This window comes from Podarcis erhardii (assembly GCF_964252035.2).
Source record: "Podarcis erhardii genome assembly, chromosome: 13".
Classification (NCBI taxonomy): Eukaryota; Metazoa; Chordata; class Lepidosauria; order Squamata; family Lacertidae; genus Podarcis; species Podarcis erhardii.
Genome location: NC_138502.1, coordinates 18,521,303 through 18,539,414, shown reverse-complemented (window position 1 = coordinate 18,539,414; position 18,112 = coordinate 18,521,303). Strand labels below are relative to the sequence as shown.

The 18,112-nt window shown below is 45.4% G+C and overlaps 1 protein-coding gene and 2 long non-coding RNA genes across 4 annotated transcripts in view; 1 reads left to right on the top strand and 2 right to left on the bottom strand.

Annotated features, from left to right (window-relative positions):
• The window catches only part of LOC309327916, a 40,254-nt gene extending 25,113 nt beyond the window's left edge, over positions 1–15,141 (top strand). The window contains exons 2-4 of the long non-coding RNA XR_014150679.1: positions 347–410; positions 1,508–1,706; positions 15,016–15,141. This is a non-coding gene — a long non-coding RNA (uncharacterized lncRNA). The remainder of the gene's footprint in view (positions 1–346; positions 411–1,507; positions 1,707–15,015) is intronic.
• ALDH16A1 (aldehyde dehydrogenase 16 family member A1) overlaps positions 10,581–18,112 on the bottom strand; it is a 43,331-nt gene continuing 35,799 nt past the window's right edge. Inside the window, exons 17-18 of one of the 2 annotated variants that reach the window (XM_081837344.1) lie at positions 15,060–15,185; positions 10,581–10,856 (exon numbers count right to left, since the gene is read on the bottom strand). In XM_081837344.1, coding sequence (XP_081693470.1) covers positions 10,680–10,856; positions 15,060–15,185 — 303 coding nt within the window. In that variant the 3' untranslated portion in view covers positions 10,581–10,679. Of the gene's footprint in view, positions 10,857–15,059; positions 15,186–18,112 lie in introns of those variants that run through there. The other variant, XM_081837345.1, reaches the window with a different exon arrangement.
• On the bottom strand, positions 10,960–15,049 carry LOC309327918. Its single transcript, XR_014150681.1, has 2 exons — positions 11,505–15,049; positions 10,960–11,260 (listed from the first exon to the last, which is right to left on the bottom strand). It is a non-coding gene; the product is annotated as an uncharacterized lncRNA (long non-coding RNA).

The following is an 18,112-nucleotide window of genomic DNA, read 5'->3' as shown; positions in this document are numbered from 1 at the left end:
AGAAAAATAATCCTACAAGTCTGCCTACAGGATTTTACAACCTGTTTCCAAAATACCATAATTTTTGCTCTATAAGACTCACTTTTTCCCTCCTAAAAAGTGGTATATCTTGGCAACTGCAGGTGTGCAAATTTCAGTTCCTCATTTTCCCCATCTTAAATCCAGTTCCCCACACTTCATATGCTCATTTTTGTATGCTCAATTTTTTTGCTAAGCAATTTCCCTGGATGCAATGCATTTTTATATATATTCAGTAATGCATTCAGTTACAGGCATGCTTTGCACTGGTATATGTGCTTTTTATGTGCATAACTTGGCTGTCTTTCAAGTTTGTATCTCATTTCAGAACGTGCAGCCCACCCTGGGACCTTAGAATGAAGGACAGATAATAAATCATCATTATAAATTAGGTAAGTTCACCTTTCAGCGTGTGAACATGTGCAAGATAAAAACAACAACATTATCGCTTAAAAATATTACAGCTGTTTGTGCAAGGCAGTTTTTTGCACTGTCCACATGGCATTGTGCTCAAAATGCCAGAATACCAGAGTTCTCTGAGAAGAGGGATTGAAAGTTCAAGCACTCTGGGAATTGTAGCTCTGTGAGGGAAATAAGTGTCTCCTGACCACTCTCAGCACCCTTAGCAAACCATAGCTCCCAGATTCTGTAGGGGAAGCTGTGACGGTTGAATGTTGCATCACAGGGCTTGAAATGTGTGGTTTTTCCATGGTCATACTCAGGAAGCCATGGTTCAAATCCCCATCACAAATCCCAGTCTCCTCCCCCATCGTTCAGCCTGGACACCAAGGTCCTCCTCTGAGGATCTTCTGCTGGTTTCTTACTGTGAGAAGCAAAGTTGCAGGGAACCAGGCAGAGGGCCTTCTCGGTAGTGGCGCCCTCCCTGTGGAACGCCCTCCCTTCAGATGTCAAGGAGATAAAGAATTACACAACTTTCAGAAGACATCTGAAGGCAGCCCTGTATTGGGTTTTTAAAAAAATGTTTCATGTTTTTATTATGTTTTTAGATATGCTGTAAGCCGCTCAGAGTGGCTGGGGAATCCCAGCCAGATAGGAATGGTATTATTATTATTATTATTATTATTATTATTATTATTATTATTACTACTACTACAGTGGAACCTCGGTTTTCAAACTTAATCTGTTCCTGAAGACCGTTTGACTTCCAAAACGTTCAAAAACTGAGGAGCATTGGGCAGTCAGCAAAATCAACTGCGAAAAAAGAAAAACACGCAGCGGAAGCCGTTCGACTTCTGAGGCACGTTCAAAAACGGAAGCAATTACTTCTGGGTTTTCGGCATTTGGCTTCCAAAACGTTCGGCTTCCAAGACACTAAAAAACCAAGGTTCCACTGTATTATTGAAGCTGCCAGAGTGACGGTGAGCAATCGCTGTCTCTCAACCCAGAATACCTCGCCATGTTGTGGTTTTTTTTGTGTGAGTTAAAAAGCAGGAAATTAATAAGTAATTTCCAAATTCTTTGGAAGAAGCCTGGAAGAAAAGAAGTGTAACAAACAAAATACTTATGGGAAAATGGAGTTGTTCCAACGAGATGCCAGCACTTCCTGTTCAAGACATTGTACTTTTACCTACTTTTCACTACAACGAAGTAATCATGGGGCCAATCCAGGGTGAAAAGTGGAAAACAAGGTGCTTTTGGAAAAAAAAATGGAAATGAGACAATTCTGGGTGTGACTCTTTGTGGGCTTCCTTTGGTAAACCAATATTGTTTAACCACTCTTACTGTAACTGAGCTGCTGGGAGAATAAAAGGATGGAATAAGATGTTGTTAAGTATTATTGATAGCAATGAGATATAATCGTATTAAATATTGGGTGGGGTTGTTAGTACAGTGGTACCTCAGGTTACAAACTTAATTCGTTCCGGAGGTCCGTTCTTAACCCGAAACCGTTCTTAATCTGAGGTGCACTTTCACTAATGGGGCCTCCCGCTGCTGCCGTGCCGCCGGTGCGTGATTTCTGTTCTTATCTTACCACTGTACAGTGGTACCTCGGGTTACATACGCTTCAGGTTACAGACTCCGCTAACCCAGAAATATTACTTCGGGTTAAGAACTTTGCTTCAGGATGAGAACAGCGTGCTCTGGCAGCGCGGCAGCAGCAGGAGGCTCCATTAGCTAAGGTTAAGAACAGTTTCAGGTTAAGAACGGACCTCTGGAATGAATTAAGTACTTAACCCGAGGTACCACTGTATATGTAATCTTAATAATTCTTACAGTAACCCAGCAGCATGTGCTGTTTTTATTATCTTCATCTGGTATTTATTATTTAACAGGTTTAGAAACTGCGTCATGGCCAGAGGCCAATTCCTAAAAGCCACAGAAACATCTTTAGAAAACTCAAAAGAACACAAAAACCAGAGTTTATAGAAAACAATAAAATAATCTCTGCTCTGCAAATAGGCAGTTAATATTCCATAGGTGCTGAGTCACTCCCCTCACCCGCCCCCCGAAAACCTGGAATAAAAATGTCTTCAATAGGCCCTTAAACATCATGGCTTCAGGTGCCTATCTAGTTTTAGCTTGTGATTGAATCTAGAGGGCTGGAGCTGCAACACTAAAAGCCCAGTTGCTACTGCAAGCTGAGCACACCTCTGGGACATGAGACATTGTAAGTGTGTGTGTGTGCGCGCGCCCGCGAATAGCACCTGTCTTGCACTTAAAAAAAGAAACAGCCGAGAAGGGGGGAAATGTGAATCACATCGGTACCACGATGCTGAGGAAAGAGGTTGGTGGTAAAGTTTTCCTGCATAGGCGCCGGCTCCAGAGGGGGCAAGGCTCTTTGGGTTTGGGCCCCCTCAAACTTTTTTTTTAGGGAACTGGGGGCTCCCATTGTTAAGGCTTAATGTGGGGCCAGGTGCAGAGCGACATCGTGCACGTCGCACATGTGACATCAGGACATTGTGTGATGTCGCGTGCACTATGTCAAGACACTGCGTCAGGCCCCCTCAGCGTTTTTTGTGCCTCTGTTTTCCTTATCTACATGTCCCAATCCTCAGAACTGCAGTTTGCACAATGGAAACGGTGGGTGGGGAGTTTGATTAGGGAAATGTGTGGGATGTGATACATAAGTAGCAGTCAAGTACAACATTCCGTGTTTTCCTAGAGTGGACATGCAGGGGAATGTTTGGTCCAGCCAGTCGAAAACTTCTGGTTTCCTCCTGGCTGGGACGTACTTCCTTTTGCATGTGACTAGAGGTGGGTGTGACCTTACCTGTCCAGGTAACAAAAAGGCAAGTCATGCAGCATGCCCTCTCTCTTTGACCTCCTCCGTCGTTGGAGCAGCTTTTAGCTAGAATTGCTCTGTTGGCTCTCAGCCAACACAGCACACTGGGATTATCTACATATGGGATAGATCAGGGGTCAGCAAACTTTTTCAGCAGGGGGCCGGTCCACTGTCCCTCAGATCTTGTGGGGGCCCGAACTATATTTCGAAAAAATAATAATGAACAAATTCCTATGCCCCACAAATAACCCAGAGATGCATTTTAAATAAAAGGACACATTCCACTCGTGTAAAAACACCAGGCAGGCCCCACAAATAACCCAGACAGGCATTTTAAATAACAGGACACATTCCACTCATGTAAAAACACGCTGATTCCCAGACCGTCCGTGGGCCGGATTTAGAAGGTGATTGGGCTGCATCTGGCCCCCCGGGCCTTTGTTTGCTTACTCATGGGATAGTTCCACATGTATATACTCTGTAACTAAGTCTGCCTTCAGAGATCCAACAGATGATGTGAGTAAACTTCTTTTATATACTTTACACAAGATTGTGGCGTGTTTATTCTTTTAAGAGGGACATAAGGGAAATTACCAGGAACCTAATATAGAGAGGCTTAAACAAGCCTGCAACCCGCTATCTGCTGTGCATTTAAAAGGGGAATGTAAAACTCTGCTAAGTTATAGAACTTGCTAGCGCAAGTTAGGAAAGATATTAATAAACAAAATATCCTCTCCTGCCTCCCTGAACATTCCCACAAAATGGTGCTGGGGGAAAGATTACGACCCTCTTGACCCAATTCACTTTCCACGGGTCGTGGTCCTCTCTTTGAAGGGCTGTCTGCTTTAAAGCTAAAGAACCTTATCGGGGAGGAAGCAGGAGGGGCTTGAAGCTGCCCATCACTAGTTAGTACATCCAGACAGCAGATGCATCAGGCCTGCAGCAGGTCACCTGTTTACCATCTTACCTGCTCCAGTGAGCTAGGTTGTATTTCTTTGGAAATCCTAGCAATTCCTTCTACATTTGCACCTATTACTAGCACATGCAGACTTTATGCAAATACATGCCTTCCTTTGGTGATGCATAAGTCGCCACCCTACCCAAAGCTCAGCATCCCCAGAAAATGTCAGCCCCACAACCTGCTGCCTTTAGCCATAGAAGCAGTTGTACTTGATGCCTGGGGCTCAGTCCTGGAAAATAAGAAGCGAGGCAGGAAGAAAGTGGTAGGATATTGATGTTCTGTTCCACCTAAACAGCTGTGTGGAGCTGTTGTCTGTTTACATTCCAGCACAGCTTGCTGGGAACTTCCATTTGTGTATAGCTTTTGCTTTATGCCGCTTCTTGCTTGGTCATGAAGGAGAGCAGACATGTTTTCTTTGTCCTGAATAAACTGCTTGTAAATATGCTTTACATATGCCTTTGTCCGCCCTTCCGCAGCGAAGAGTTTATCATCTCTGCAGGCTTGCGTGCTCAGCTTCTGAAGCTCTGAGTCACAGTTTTGATACAGAACCAAGGACTGGAGTTCGACCGGCTGCCGGCCAGTGGGCTGGAGCCATCTGGGGGTCTGCCAATTGCCCCCATTCCCAAAACAAAAAGGCCCTCTGAAGATGTGCAGGGGAGCAACCTGTCCCTCCAAGCCTAAGGTTAAAGGAGATGGCTTTTAGGTTATGGGTTGGGATGTGGTTTCCATTCCTGGTAGGCTTCAGCACACCCCCTCTTAGAAATCAACCACAGGTTTCAACACCTCAGCCTCTCTTCCTCTGACTGCGCTCCAGCAGCCAGACACTTAGCAGAATATTCAACTTGGTGGTTTTGAGGTAAAAGGGTTTTCTGCATTTCAGTGCCGGAAGCGCACAGCTCGAAAGAAGAGGCAGCAAATAATCACACATCGAAATAGCAGCAACAAAGCGACCCACAGGGCGAGTGTTGAGGCGGAAAAGCTTGGAGGTGGGTGTGTTTCCAAAGGGCAAACCCAAGCTGGGGGGTGGGGGGGAGGAAGGCTTGTGACAATGGCTTTTGTTAAAACCCATCATCACCAGCTCTGTGTGTATCTGTGTGCAAGAGGCAGTGTGGTGCAGTGGTTAGAGCGCTGGACTAGGACCCGAGAAAGCAGGGTTCAAATCCCCACTCAGCGTGGGCCATTCACTCACTCTCAGCTTAATTTACCTCACAGGGCTGAGCGGTCCTTTGGCAGATTCAAGCCAATTATTAACAGAGATTGTGGCTAGATTTCCCTTTCTGGGTGCAAAAAGGTGAAATCTCACCTGATTAAGCCTACCCTGTCTGGCTACTGTTCTCATAGATTACAAATCTAGCTGTGTCATTTCCCCCCTCAACTCATTTTTAGGTCCATCAGTTCTTACACCCAGCATTCGGTAACCACTGAGCATTCGCTGCTCGCATTGGTCTGAGTTTTGGGGGGAGAGGGTGACCCTTTGGGTTTTTTGTTTTTTTAAAAAGAAGAGTTGTTGTACTTCTGCATTTATTTCTTCTGTTATATGTTGCTTGAATAATGACACTTGCCTTTCTGTTTCCCCCCTTATTCTGTTTGATATGAAGGGTTATATTTATTTGATAGATACATGGTCTGCATTCCTTATACTGTAATGTATTGTTCTTCTGTTAATGCAGGGATGGGAACAGGGTAGGATATGGGGGACTGAGAGAGTGGGGTGGGTAAAATCGGGGCTTGAATGTGTTCACTGAGACAGGGAATCCCCTGGCATTGTGTTGATTTAGCTGAAGTTCCCACAGTGGTAGAACAATTGGGAAAACCCCATTACTGAACCTATGAAAGTGCCTTGTCAGATCATCAGTGACCATAACAGCATTTTTTCAAAAATCCAATAAATAAATAGATCTATTGGCTACAGCCCTTGCAAGCTTCCGGGAACAGATCTTTGCAAGCTGTGTAGCCTTTCCATTTATTTAAGGGATTAAGTCAGGGATTGAATTCGCCAGCTGGTATATATAATTCATGTGCTCTCTTGCTGAACTCTCACACGCCTTCCCATTCTGGTAAAATTTCCCCAAACTTAGTCCCAAACCAGGAAACTTCCTTGGTTTCACAGGGCAGTGATAAAAGCAGATTCTTAACAGCACATAGGAAGTCACAATCTTTCCCAGATTTAACTGTCAATCCCTTTGACCTGGGAACTCTGGGAATCGTATTTTTATACACAGGTGAATAGAAATTTCCCCAGCAACTATCAACACTTCTAAATAAACTACATTTTTATCCATGTAGTATGTGCATTTTTGTACACATTATACGAATTGAGAACGGTGTTGCAAAATTCGAAGTGTGAATTTCGAAGGCAGGCTGCATCTTCGTTTCTGCATTGTTTAGAGAGCAGGAATTGGGTAGAATTGCCTTTAAAAATTCTGCCCTGTTTAGTAACTCCTTTTTGAGTTTCTCCTGCTTGCCGTGGACTCTGCGTTGCCAACCGGGATTATCGAGCCATGGGTATCATCCTGATAATCATTTATCGGAGCTTATTAAAACCACCTGTCCTGAAATCTGAGGTTTACATAACATTACAAATCCCAGCATCACCTGGTCGCTTTCATTCTCAAGGTTCCCACTAATTTTGGTCTCATCCACTGCAGAGCCAAGTCTCAGGCTGCTTCTACTCTGTGGAAATAGCCCCATTTGAGTCTCTCTCTCTTCTCACATATGCAAGCTGTGCTCATAAAGATGTTCCTCCCATGCTTTCCCTGTTCAGAATCCCAGCAGTGCTCGGAAAGTCCAGCTTTAAAGAAAGCCCAACACAATGGATATTGATCAGCCCCCTAGGTATAGCTGTTCCGGATGGTTATCACCTATGCAGATGGTTCCAACAAATTCCTTCTCTATGGTTCATTTCTCATTTCTATAAATCAGTAATTGTGACCGGCTCTATCTGGCTTCATATGTTGTTCCTCATTCCATCCAGGGTGAGTGGCATAAACTGCTGCTGCCCTTCAGGACAGGGTGAGGTGGAGGCAGGCTCACATTGCTGCAGGATCTCCTTGAAAAAAAATGGGGGTGGGGCAGGGCCCCTCAGTTACCCCTCCCCAGCTGCTGTCCCAGGGTGGACGTCTGAAAAACCACAAAACCATGTGGGGCCAGCTCCAACAGTCAGAAAATCCCAAACCAAGCTCTGCTTTAAAACCTCCAAGGAAAAAGAGTCCACCGCCTCTTGTGGGAGTCTGTTCCACTGTCAAACAGCTCTTACTGCCAGAAAGTTCTTCCTGATGTTTAGCTGGAATCTCCCTTCTTGTAAACTGATGTCATCGATTTGGGTCCTAGCTTCTGGACCAGGAGAAAACAAGCGTGTTCCATCCTCCATGTGACAGTTCTTCAGATATTTGAAGGAGCCCATCATATTTCCTCTCAGTCTCCTTTCCCCCCAGGCTAAACATACCCAATTCTCTCAACTGTTCCTCAACAGGCTTGGTTTCCAGGCCCTTTATCATCTTGGTTGCTCAACTTTGCGCACGTCCCAGCTTGTCAACATTCTTCTTAAATTGTGGCACCCAGAACTAGACACAGCACTCCAGGTATGGTCTGACCAAGGCAGAATAGAGCGGGACTATTGTTTCCTTGATGTGGACACCTTTGCTGATGCAGCCTAGAAGAACATTAGCTTTTTTTTCTGGCCGCTGCATCACATCACTGAGTCATGTTAAGACCCCCTAGATCCTTTTTACATGTACTACTGGCAAACCGGGTGTTGGCCCAGCGCCAAGGGCCTTCTGGCGGTTCCCTCCCTGCGAGAAGCAAAGCTACAGGGAACCAGGCAGAGGGTCTTCCCGGTAGTGGCACCTGCCCTGTGGAATGCCCTCCCAGCATATGTCAAAGAGATAAACTACCTGACATTTAGAAGACATCTGAAGGCAGCCCTGTTTAGGGAAGTTTTTTATGTGTGACATTTTAATGTATTTTTAATCTTTGTTGGAAGCTGCCCAGAGTGGCTGGGGAAACCCAGCCAAATGGGCAGGGTACAAATAATAAATTATTATTATCTATGCATCTGGTCCTTCCTGATTAAGTGTATAACTTTGCTTTTGTCCATGTTGAAATTCATTTTGATATGTTTTGGCTTAGTTCTCCAATCTATTAAGGTCAGATGCAGCAACAGTTGAGTGTAGGATCCCTCCGGTCTTCCAAACTGGATGCTTTTCCAACCTTAGGCATCCAAGTTTCTAACAGTTGTGCTAGATTCAATTACTTACATGACAGTTTGTATCTCACCCTCCCTCTTAGGAGCTCATGGACTGTATCATTGTGTGTCCAGTCTTATCCCCACAAGAACCCCATCATAACAAACATAAGAAGGGGCTGCTGGATCAGGCCAGTAACCAATCTAGCCCCACATCCTATCCCCACAGTGGCCAACCAGATGCCTGGGGAAACCCGCAAGTGGGACCCAAAAGCACCCTCCCCTCATGTGGTTTCCAGCAACTGATCTTCAGCAGAATTACTGCCTCCCTCCAACCGCAGTAGGTCAGACAACTTGCGTATGATGTTCCAATGAGTTTCATGGCTGAGTGGGAGATATATACCCAGGCCTCTCACCTTTAAGCCCAATGGCCTAACCACTGCACGACGCCTCTCTCTTTCTCTCTCTCAACCGCCTCACCAAACCTTTGCAGGAGACCTCAACACAGGCTGCAGAAAAGGACAAGTGACTTTCCATTTCTGACTAACAGAGAACGCCTCTCAGAACTGTTTTCCCCCAGCTCAACCCACCATCCTTCTGACCTTTATCTCTTCAGAGCAAGTGTTTGAAATACCACAGCCGCTTCTGATTAATATCACATCGCTACCATCTCCCACCCCAAATGGTAAAGCAACAGAAAACCTCAACAGCGGGGTGTTGTTGTTTTCCCCCAGTCAGGTTCCAAAATTGATCAGGGACTCTGCAAATGAGAACATGAACAGAATGAGCCCCAGGCTGTCAGCAGTGCCATGCCAAAGGAGGAGATGGAGTTGGACAACAGCTGGCATGACGGGGGTTTCCCACCCATACCAAGGAGCCCTTAAATCTTGGCCCGGGGGAAGAATGATCTGGTAATCGCCCCCGCCCCTTTTTTCATTTTCCCAGCCCAAGTTTGGTTCTCTGTTTTCCTTTTAGGCTGGCAATTTGAAAATATGAAAAACAATGGGCAGTGGGACAGTGCCTTGCTCAAGGAGCGATGGGGTGGGGAGAACAGTTCTCTATCCAATGCTCTGAAACACCTTTGTACTGCTCCTTTCGACCTCTGAAAAACCAGAAGGTTAAAGGTGCAGTTGTTTGTGAGCTTTGCGACAGCGCTGCTCTCTGCGCTTTGAAGTTCCAGCAAGTGGGGCTTCCAAGTGCAGCATCCCTTGACATCACAATGATGTCAGGTGATGGGCAGATGGGCTGCTCCCGCAAGGTTCCTTGTGGAGAGGGATTGGCCGTTAAACCACTCTGGGAACTGAAGCTCTGTGAGGGGAGTAAAGGTAAAGGGACCCCTGACCATTAGGTCCAGTCGTGACCGACTCTGGGGTTGCGGCGCTCATCTTGCTTTACTGGCCGAGGGAGCCGGCGTACAGCTTCCGGGTCATGTGGCCAGCATGGCTAAGCCGCTTCTGGCGAACCAGAGCAGCACATGGAAACACCGTTTACCTTCCCACAGGAGGGGTACCTATTTATCTACTTGCACTTTGACGTGCTTTCAAACTGCTAGGTTGGCAGGACCAGGGACCAAGCAAAGGGAGCTCACCCCATCACAGGGATTCGAACCACCGACCTTCTGATCAGCAAGCCCTAGGCTCTGTGGTTTAACCCACAGCGCCACACACCCAGCGGAAATAAAGAGTGATCTGCCTAACTTGGTTGGGGAACCTGTGGCCTTCCAGATGCAGTACTACAACTCCCATCCTCACTGACCATCAGCCATGCTGGTCTAACAACATCTGGAGTGCTACAGGTTCCCCATCCTGGTTTAACTAGTGTGTGTGGGGGGGACCTCTGGCCTTAAAAAGCTCTTTTGGCCAAGCCACACCAACCTGCCTGTCACCTGATTGTCAGGGCTTCAGAGAATTACATGGAGCAAAAATGAGTTGCCTGATGTCTCTGTGATATTCATGGCTAACAGGTGAGCTTGGCGGAGGGGAGATAAGGATTTGGCCCACATCCAGTTCTGAACCCTTGATCTAATCCCTACATGGCAGGGCAGGGGGCTGGTTTCATTGGAAGGGAGTGGAGCTTTGTGAATGGGACAAGGGAAGATGGCAACCATTGATTCTCCTGGATAAGGAACAGATTCAACCAGCTAAAAATATAAAAACATTTCCACATCAGAGGGGTTTTCTTATATATAAAAAATTACCAAACAATCTTTATTCTCAAACTCAATGTTTCCCAACCCTGATTGGTTTTCAGTTCAGCCCCACTGATCCAGCGGCTCAGTTGGCAAATATATCGCCCATGGGCATCCAAACGCTTTTACACTGCGTGGCCTGGTAGAGAAACTCTTCCCCAGCCCCCTCTCGTGGGTCAGCCCAGCAACGCTCCTCAGCTCCATAATTCACCCAGGTCCTCTTCAGGTTCCCAGCTGAGGCCCATTCAACAAGTGCAGAACCCTAGGCGGAAGGGGAAATAAAAACAAAATAAAGCAGAGGAATTGGAACTCTTCCAAGTTAAGGGGTACTTTCACTGATCTCGGGCAGAGGTGTTTTTTTAAAAAAAGTTCTGGATCTTCAGGGGTCATTTCTGCCCCCAATTGACTTATCTATCATGTGGAACTCATGCCCACTGCAGAGGCTTCTGGGAAATATTCTCATGTATGTGCTCAGTCCCGCTGTCTTGACAGGCCTCAGCATCATCCCCTATGAGCTGAGAGAATGCCCTTGAACAGTGATCTACCTGGTGAGGGTCACAAACCCCTAAATGGGGCCCATAGCATCAGCAGTGTGCCCCATTGCGGTCATGGGGGTCAAGACTGCTGTGTGCTGCTGGCCTTAGGCCTATTCAGGTACAGTGGTACCTCAGGTTAAGTACTTAATTCGTTCCGGAGGTCCGTACTTAACCTGAAACTGTTCTTAACCTGAAGCACCACTTTAGCTAATGGGGCCTCCTGCTGCTGCCACGCCGCCGGAGCCCGATTTCTGTTCTTATCCTGAAGCAAAGTTCTTAACCTGAAGCACTATTTCTGGGTTAGCAGAGTCTGTAACCTGAAGCGTATGTAACCTGAAGCATATGTAACCTGAGGTACCACTGTATTATTAAACGTAAATCACTTGGTGACCTTTAAGGTAACAAGCGACTAATAATGTCTAATAAATGATAAAAAATATTTATTAATATGAAATTTTATAATCTGTGCTTTCATTGTATATATATCAAGGTGGTTCACAGAACATAAAAAAATCCAAAGAATCAGTTCATAAACATCTATAAAACAAAACAGAAACATCAGGAAATACTGGTTGGTCAAAAGAAAAATTCAGATTGTGAAGGCCTGTCTAAACAGTACAGTTTTCAGAAGACGTATAAAAGGAGGAAGGGGGTGGTTTCTGCCAAACCAATACAGGCTGGTAGTTCCACAGAACAAGGCCTGCCACACTAAAGCCAAACCTCAGGGGAATGGGGAACCACCACAAGTGCCCCGTCAGAGGATCTCAGTGTAACACCCGTAGCGGCAGGCATGGTGTCTTTCAGAGACGTTTGTCTGTCACTGTTGGTTTTCTCCCTGAGGAAACCATGACAAATTGCGTTCGGGTGAGGTAAAATGTACTTTTGGCCTCCAGACTGCTCCTGAGAGAATAGGGATGGTTCTGGAGAATACAAAGTTGTTACTGCTCTTAGAGATATTTGGATTCTCCAGAACCATTATCTCACCCAAACACAGTTGATTGCCAGGCTTGAATAATAAAGGCAATGCACTACCTCCCTATAAAGGCCTCACTATTATCAAGGGCTGGGCTTGGGCATTACTCCACAAAAACCTAAAAAAATCATTAAGCAATGTTACATAACCTTCTTTTTCTTCCCTTTCATGCGAAGCCTGCAGGCAGTAATCTCTCTCTCTCTCTCTCTCTTGGCTGCACCTTAATTAAACCTAGGTAGCGGCCATTGGGGGACACGGGTGGCGCTGTGGGTTAAACCCACAGAGCCTAGGACTTGCCGATCAGAAGGTTGGCGGTTCAAATCCCCGTGACGGGGTGAGCTCCTGTTGCTCGGTCCCTGCTCCTGCCAACCTAGCAGTTCGAAAGCATGTCAAAGTGCAAGTAGATAAATAGGTTCCATTCCGGCGGGAAGGTAAATGGCGTTTCCGTGCGCTGCTATGGCTCGCCAGAAGCGGCTTAGTCATGCTGGCCACATGACCCGGAAGCTGTACGCTGGCTGCCTCGGCCAGTAAAGCGAGATGAGCGCCGCAACCCCAGAGTCGTCCACGACTGGACCTAATGGTCAGGGGTCCCTTTACCTTTACCTATAGGGGCCATTGGTGGACAAAATAAAATTGTTTTTCAGGTTGAGCCAAGGCCACTTAATGGGCTCTGGCTTCAATCCAAAAAAAGCCAATTTCAGAGAGTCATGTAGCCCTGCTAAATTTTCCCCTGACACACTTCTGTGTATTGAGACAGGAATGCAGAAGCAGCAGATTTCTCGGAAGCAGACAATCCGTTCTCAGACTTTCTACAGATGAGAAACACTGGCTGCGTACTAACCATACATCTGAAGCATATACCCCCCCCCAATCCTGGGAACTGTAGTTTACTTCTCACAGAGCTACAATTCCCAGCACCCTGAACAAACTGCAGTTCCTGGAGGGAGGAGAAATGTGCTTTAAATGTATGATGTGCACACAGCTTCTGATAGAGGTTGAGATGTGCCAATATACTAATAGGTAGGAAGAGAAGCTGAAAATTAATCTGCCTGGTAGCTTCGGAGGAACTCCTGGATTCATCCTCATCTAGTGAGTCGCAGGTAGCAGCTATAGGCAGGAACACTTTCTACGAGCTCAAGCTTGTACACCAGTCACAACCCGGTCTAGAGCAGTTGGACTCGCTCTTAGTCATCCGTGCCCTGTTTTTGTTGGCGTACGTCTGTCTCAGAAGACAATGGAGGAGTGAGCCTTTGGGGGTCAGTCAGACCATTTCACCTGGAGCAGAAGGTGGCTGTACCAGACTGGTTAGCTCCAAAACTAGGCTACTGGAATGGACTTCACCTGGGGCTGGCTCTATTATTATTGTAAGTTTATTAAGTCCACACACACACAATTTAGTACAAAATATCCTTTTCCAATGCTTAAAAACAAGTAAGGATAAAGAAAGGGGAAGAAAAGGTTTAAAACTTGTGAAAAGGGAAATAAAATAAGGAAATAGAGCATACAAAGCAAAAACAAATGGGAAAAAGGAAGGGGTAACTTCCAATTCATTGTCTGTCAGCTATATATAGAAAATTATTCAAAACATTCACTCCAAGATAACCCCTGACTTTTCTACTTTGTATATACCAGTATTTTCACACGGGCTTAGCTCTGAAGGGCTGTAAATTGCAGCGGGCACAAAATTTGGCCTGCTGGATGATGCTGGGGGAAGCCAGATGTCTGAAGCATAACTCTGAAGCTGTGCCGGCTGTGGGCAAAGCTTCCTTTAAAGGTTCAGAGTCCTAAAGAGCTTGGGGCAAAGTTATTTAAAGGACCATTTTCACTCATAAAGTCCTGCACCAGCCTAAGTTCTGCTTTGGTGGGCCTTGAGTTTCCGCCTCAAAATATCGGTTAGGTTGACCTGCACACACAAAACTGGGCCTTCTCGGTGGTGGCCCCAGAACTTTGGAACTAATTTCCTATTGATTTGCACCTTGCCCCAGTATTGGTGAGCGCTGGAGACCTTCTTCAATGCTACCATTAATGAAGATGGTAACCATAGTATCCTAGAGTTGGGAGGGGACCCTGAGGAACATCTAGTCCTGAAATGCAGGAATATGCAACTGTTCTATACAGGGATCGAACCTGCAACCTTGGGGTTATCAGCACCATGCTCCAACCAACTGAGCTAACTGGCCAGCTAGGGCATCACAGAGCAGCTGCTTAGTTTTTCTGTGTGTTTGCTGCTGTGGCTATTCTACCTTTATACTTTGCAAAGTCTTGTTTGCGTGTTGCATTGTGAGGCCACAGGATACCAAATCCATCTAGCTCAGCAATGTCTACACAGACTGGCAGCAGCTGTGCAAGGTAGGGGGTGTTTTCTAACCCAGTAGATGCCAGCGATTGAACATGTGCTAATACCACTCCGATATTGCTCTTTCATACTAAATATGCAGAGCTTCATGCAACGTGAGAAACCATGCATGTGTGCTTTTACACAGGTCACAGAATTCACCTCTTCATGGTGCAGAAATAAGTACACACAGTGGTACCTTGGGTTACAGACACTTCAGGTTACAGACGCTTCAGGTTACAGACTCCGCTAACCCAGAAATAGTACCTCGGGTTAAGAACTTTGCTTCAGGATGAGAGCAGAAATTGTGCGGCGGCAGCGGGAGGCCCCACTAGCTAAAGTGGTACCTCAGGTTAAGAACAGTTTCAGGTTAAGAATGGACCTCCAGAATGAATTAAGTTCTTAACCTGAGGTACCACTGTACAGCCTTGATGATGACTTCATTTCTCTGAGAGAAGAAGGTGTTCTATTGCATATGTAAGGATCTGGAACTTGCTTTATTTATACAGAACGAAAGCAGAGATTCTCAGGAAGCTCAGCTCTGTCCTGGTAGCATATTCTGCATTTTTCCTCTCAGGGCCACTGCATTAGATTGCCGCAGTATTTGCAAGGGATACTCACCTCCTTAGAGCCAAAGTACCACACGGCTTGCACATCTTGGTGTTCGGCTAAGGCCCGGCTCAAATGGTCCCGGTTGCCAGAGATGATGTTCACCACTCCACCAGGGACGTCCGAAGTATCTAGTACCTGATAGAGAAGAGATGGACGCCATTTGTTGCAAAGGTGACTGGCACTTTAAGACAAACAACTAGAGAATTCTGGTCACATGACTAGAGCCTGGTAGGTTAGTTCATTGTAGCCTGGATGAGACCTGCTAATGCAGTTGTTGCTTTGTTCAATTAATAACTGTGCCCTGTATTGCCTCTGCAACTATTTCCTGACTGCACCATTGTACTGGCCGGCACCAAAATAAATATTGGAGGCAAGATTTCAAAGGTCCCATATAGGCTATGAGGCAAACTGGAAACACATTTTAAAATATGGGTTTATTGGTAACACACCAAGGATTATGTAATATCTGGTTTTTGGTTTTTTTAAATAATGCCATAACCCCATTGTCCTTGGGTTCTATACAAAAGTGCCTGAAATTTCTTTTGTTGGCTACAGCTCCAAAATCTTCTGGAAATTGCATACTTCCAAAATTGCATACTTTTTTGTCCCATTTGGGTCCCAGAGGACTACTGGGAGAGATCCACAACATGTTGGAATACTTCAGGTGTGCCACGGGAGAGAATGGACTGTGCAGAATGTGCATCGACATTTGAGGGATAATGTAACTTTTCAGATCGTGTGTGGGAAAAGAGTAGAAAAGGAAGAAATCTGGGGCATTGACTTTCATGTTACCAGCTGCCTCCACTTAGCCATCTGTCAGAAAATATACAAAACGAAAAACCCAGACCCTGCACTATTGGGGAAACACCATCCCTTCCAGAAACATGCAGTCCCACAGATATATGTGTGCTCCTTTTCATTCCATGTAAAAGTAGTTGGGGATTCAGTGCCTGAACATTGCAGGCGGCTCTTGCTTCAGAATAATGACAGCTACATGTTCCTTCATTGGAAAATCATAGCATTTTCCTTACCAGGCAGCAGTAAAGGAAACTTGGGCTAAATTTAAAGCACACACTTCTATCATTTTAACAATCATGGCTTTCCGTGAAGAATCGTGGGAACTGTAGTTTGTTTAGGGTGCTCAGAATTGCTAGAAGACCCTTCACAAAACTACAGTTCCAGGATTTATTGTTGTTTTTTGACGGATGGGAAGCCATGACTGTTAAAGTGGGATAAGAGAGAGGAGAGAATCCCAAAGGGTGCCTGCCAGCAATTTTACAAGCTTTTTGTGACAGTGATTTATGAATTAGTCACTGCGTAATTTTGAAATCACTTGTTATTATAAGCCTTTAGTTCTCTCAAGGGGAAAATTATAACTCCAGATTTTTGTATAAACACATTTTTTTATTAGAGTAATAAAAATGAACACCAAACCAAAGAGAACAGAAAGCTGCAAGCCGTTGCTTACAGCAGGCATAGGCAAACTCGGCCCTCCAGATGTTTTGGGACTACAACTCCCATCATCCCTAACTAACAGGACCAGTGGTCAGGGATGATGGGAACTGTAGTCTCAAAACATCTGGAGGGCCAAGTTTGCCTATGCCTGGTTTAGAGGCTTTTACGCAGCAATATATAGCAATAGTTTTAAGTTCTGTGTTCATTTCTCTTTCCCATCTTGCCTTTGTCTGACATCCTTTCTGTACAATTTGTGTCCGCACTGTGCAGATAGGCAGTTACTCTTCCAGATGGACTTCCGCAATCAAATAAAGGTTTTAGAAGGGATTTGATAGCCCTTTCTCCCTTGTGTAGGTCAGGTGTGGGGAACATTTGTCCTGCTAGATGTTGAACTACAAATCCCATCACCCCCAGCGAGCATGGTCAGTGGACAAGGCTGATGGAAGCAGCAGTTTAGCAACATCTAAGAGGTTCCTCACATTTAGTAGGTTATGAAGCCATGCCAGAACATGTAAAAATCTAACTTATTTGCCATGCCCTTGTTTGAATGAATGCTGTATTCCAATAATTGCTCTTTGCCATAATTCCCAATACCACTGATTTGGGATTAAGCAGCCAGCCATCTTTGAATTCTTCACTATTACCTGTTGAGCTGCCGGTATTATAAACTTGATTAAGTTTGGAGAGTCTTCGTGGCTTACGAGGAGACCCTCCCTGGAGTCCAAAAATGTCCTCTTCGGGTTCCGGGGGGGGGGGGGTCTCCTCGCAAGCCACTAGGTGCTTCCCATTTATGTGCATTTCACTGGCACACATGAAGTCCCCGAACATAACCCCCGCATAAATGGGGAGTTGCTTGTAGTACAAATAGATTTTTAAAAAACAAAAATTGAAAGGGAGTTACAGCTTGTTTATGATTCTGAACACCTGCTGCTCAAGAGGCCCCAAGTTCCTGACAAGGAGAAGACTGATTTCCCCCTTAAATTGTTGAATTAATCCTAGTGGTTTAAAGACTGTCAGTAACAGATAATTTCAAACTACATAGTGGTACATTCATGCATCATTGATGAAAAGGAGGTTGCATTGCTGGCAGGAACCTCTTGAAGAGTCTGTGCAGGGAATTGGAGAAACTCCCTGTGTCTCCTTGGGATAAGACTTATTTGGTCTTTCTGTCTGTTCTCAAACCAGTTGCCATTGCAGCTGTCATCCTCAATGTTTTCAGCTACACAGCTTTCTATGCTAAAGAGCCATTGGTTGCCCCAGCTACAAAATGTTTTGCAGTATCCTTACTTTCCTGAGGGGGCGCATTCACACATGTGGTAAAGTAGGAAGGTGGATGTGTAGCTCCGCTCTCGCCTCCCGATTTATATATGTGGATTGTGGTACTTTAAAGGCTAATAGTTTTAGGTTTCTCTGACAAATGGACACTAGGCTATATGCATAAGGAACATCATTCTGTGGTGCTGATTCAGGAAGTTACTCTCTTTTCTTTCTCAAGCTGCTAATAGCTATCATTCCTGGTGTCTCTTAATATCAAAGTATACTAAACCACGGAGCCTAGGACTTGCCAATCAGAAGGTCGGTGGTTCAAATCCCCACGACAGGGTGAA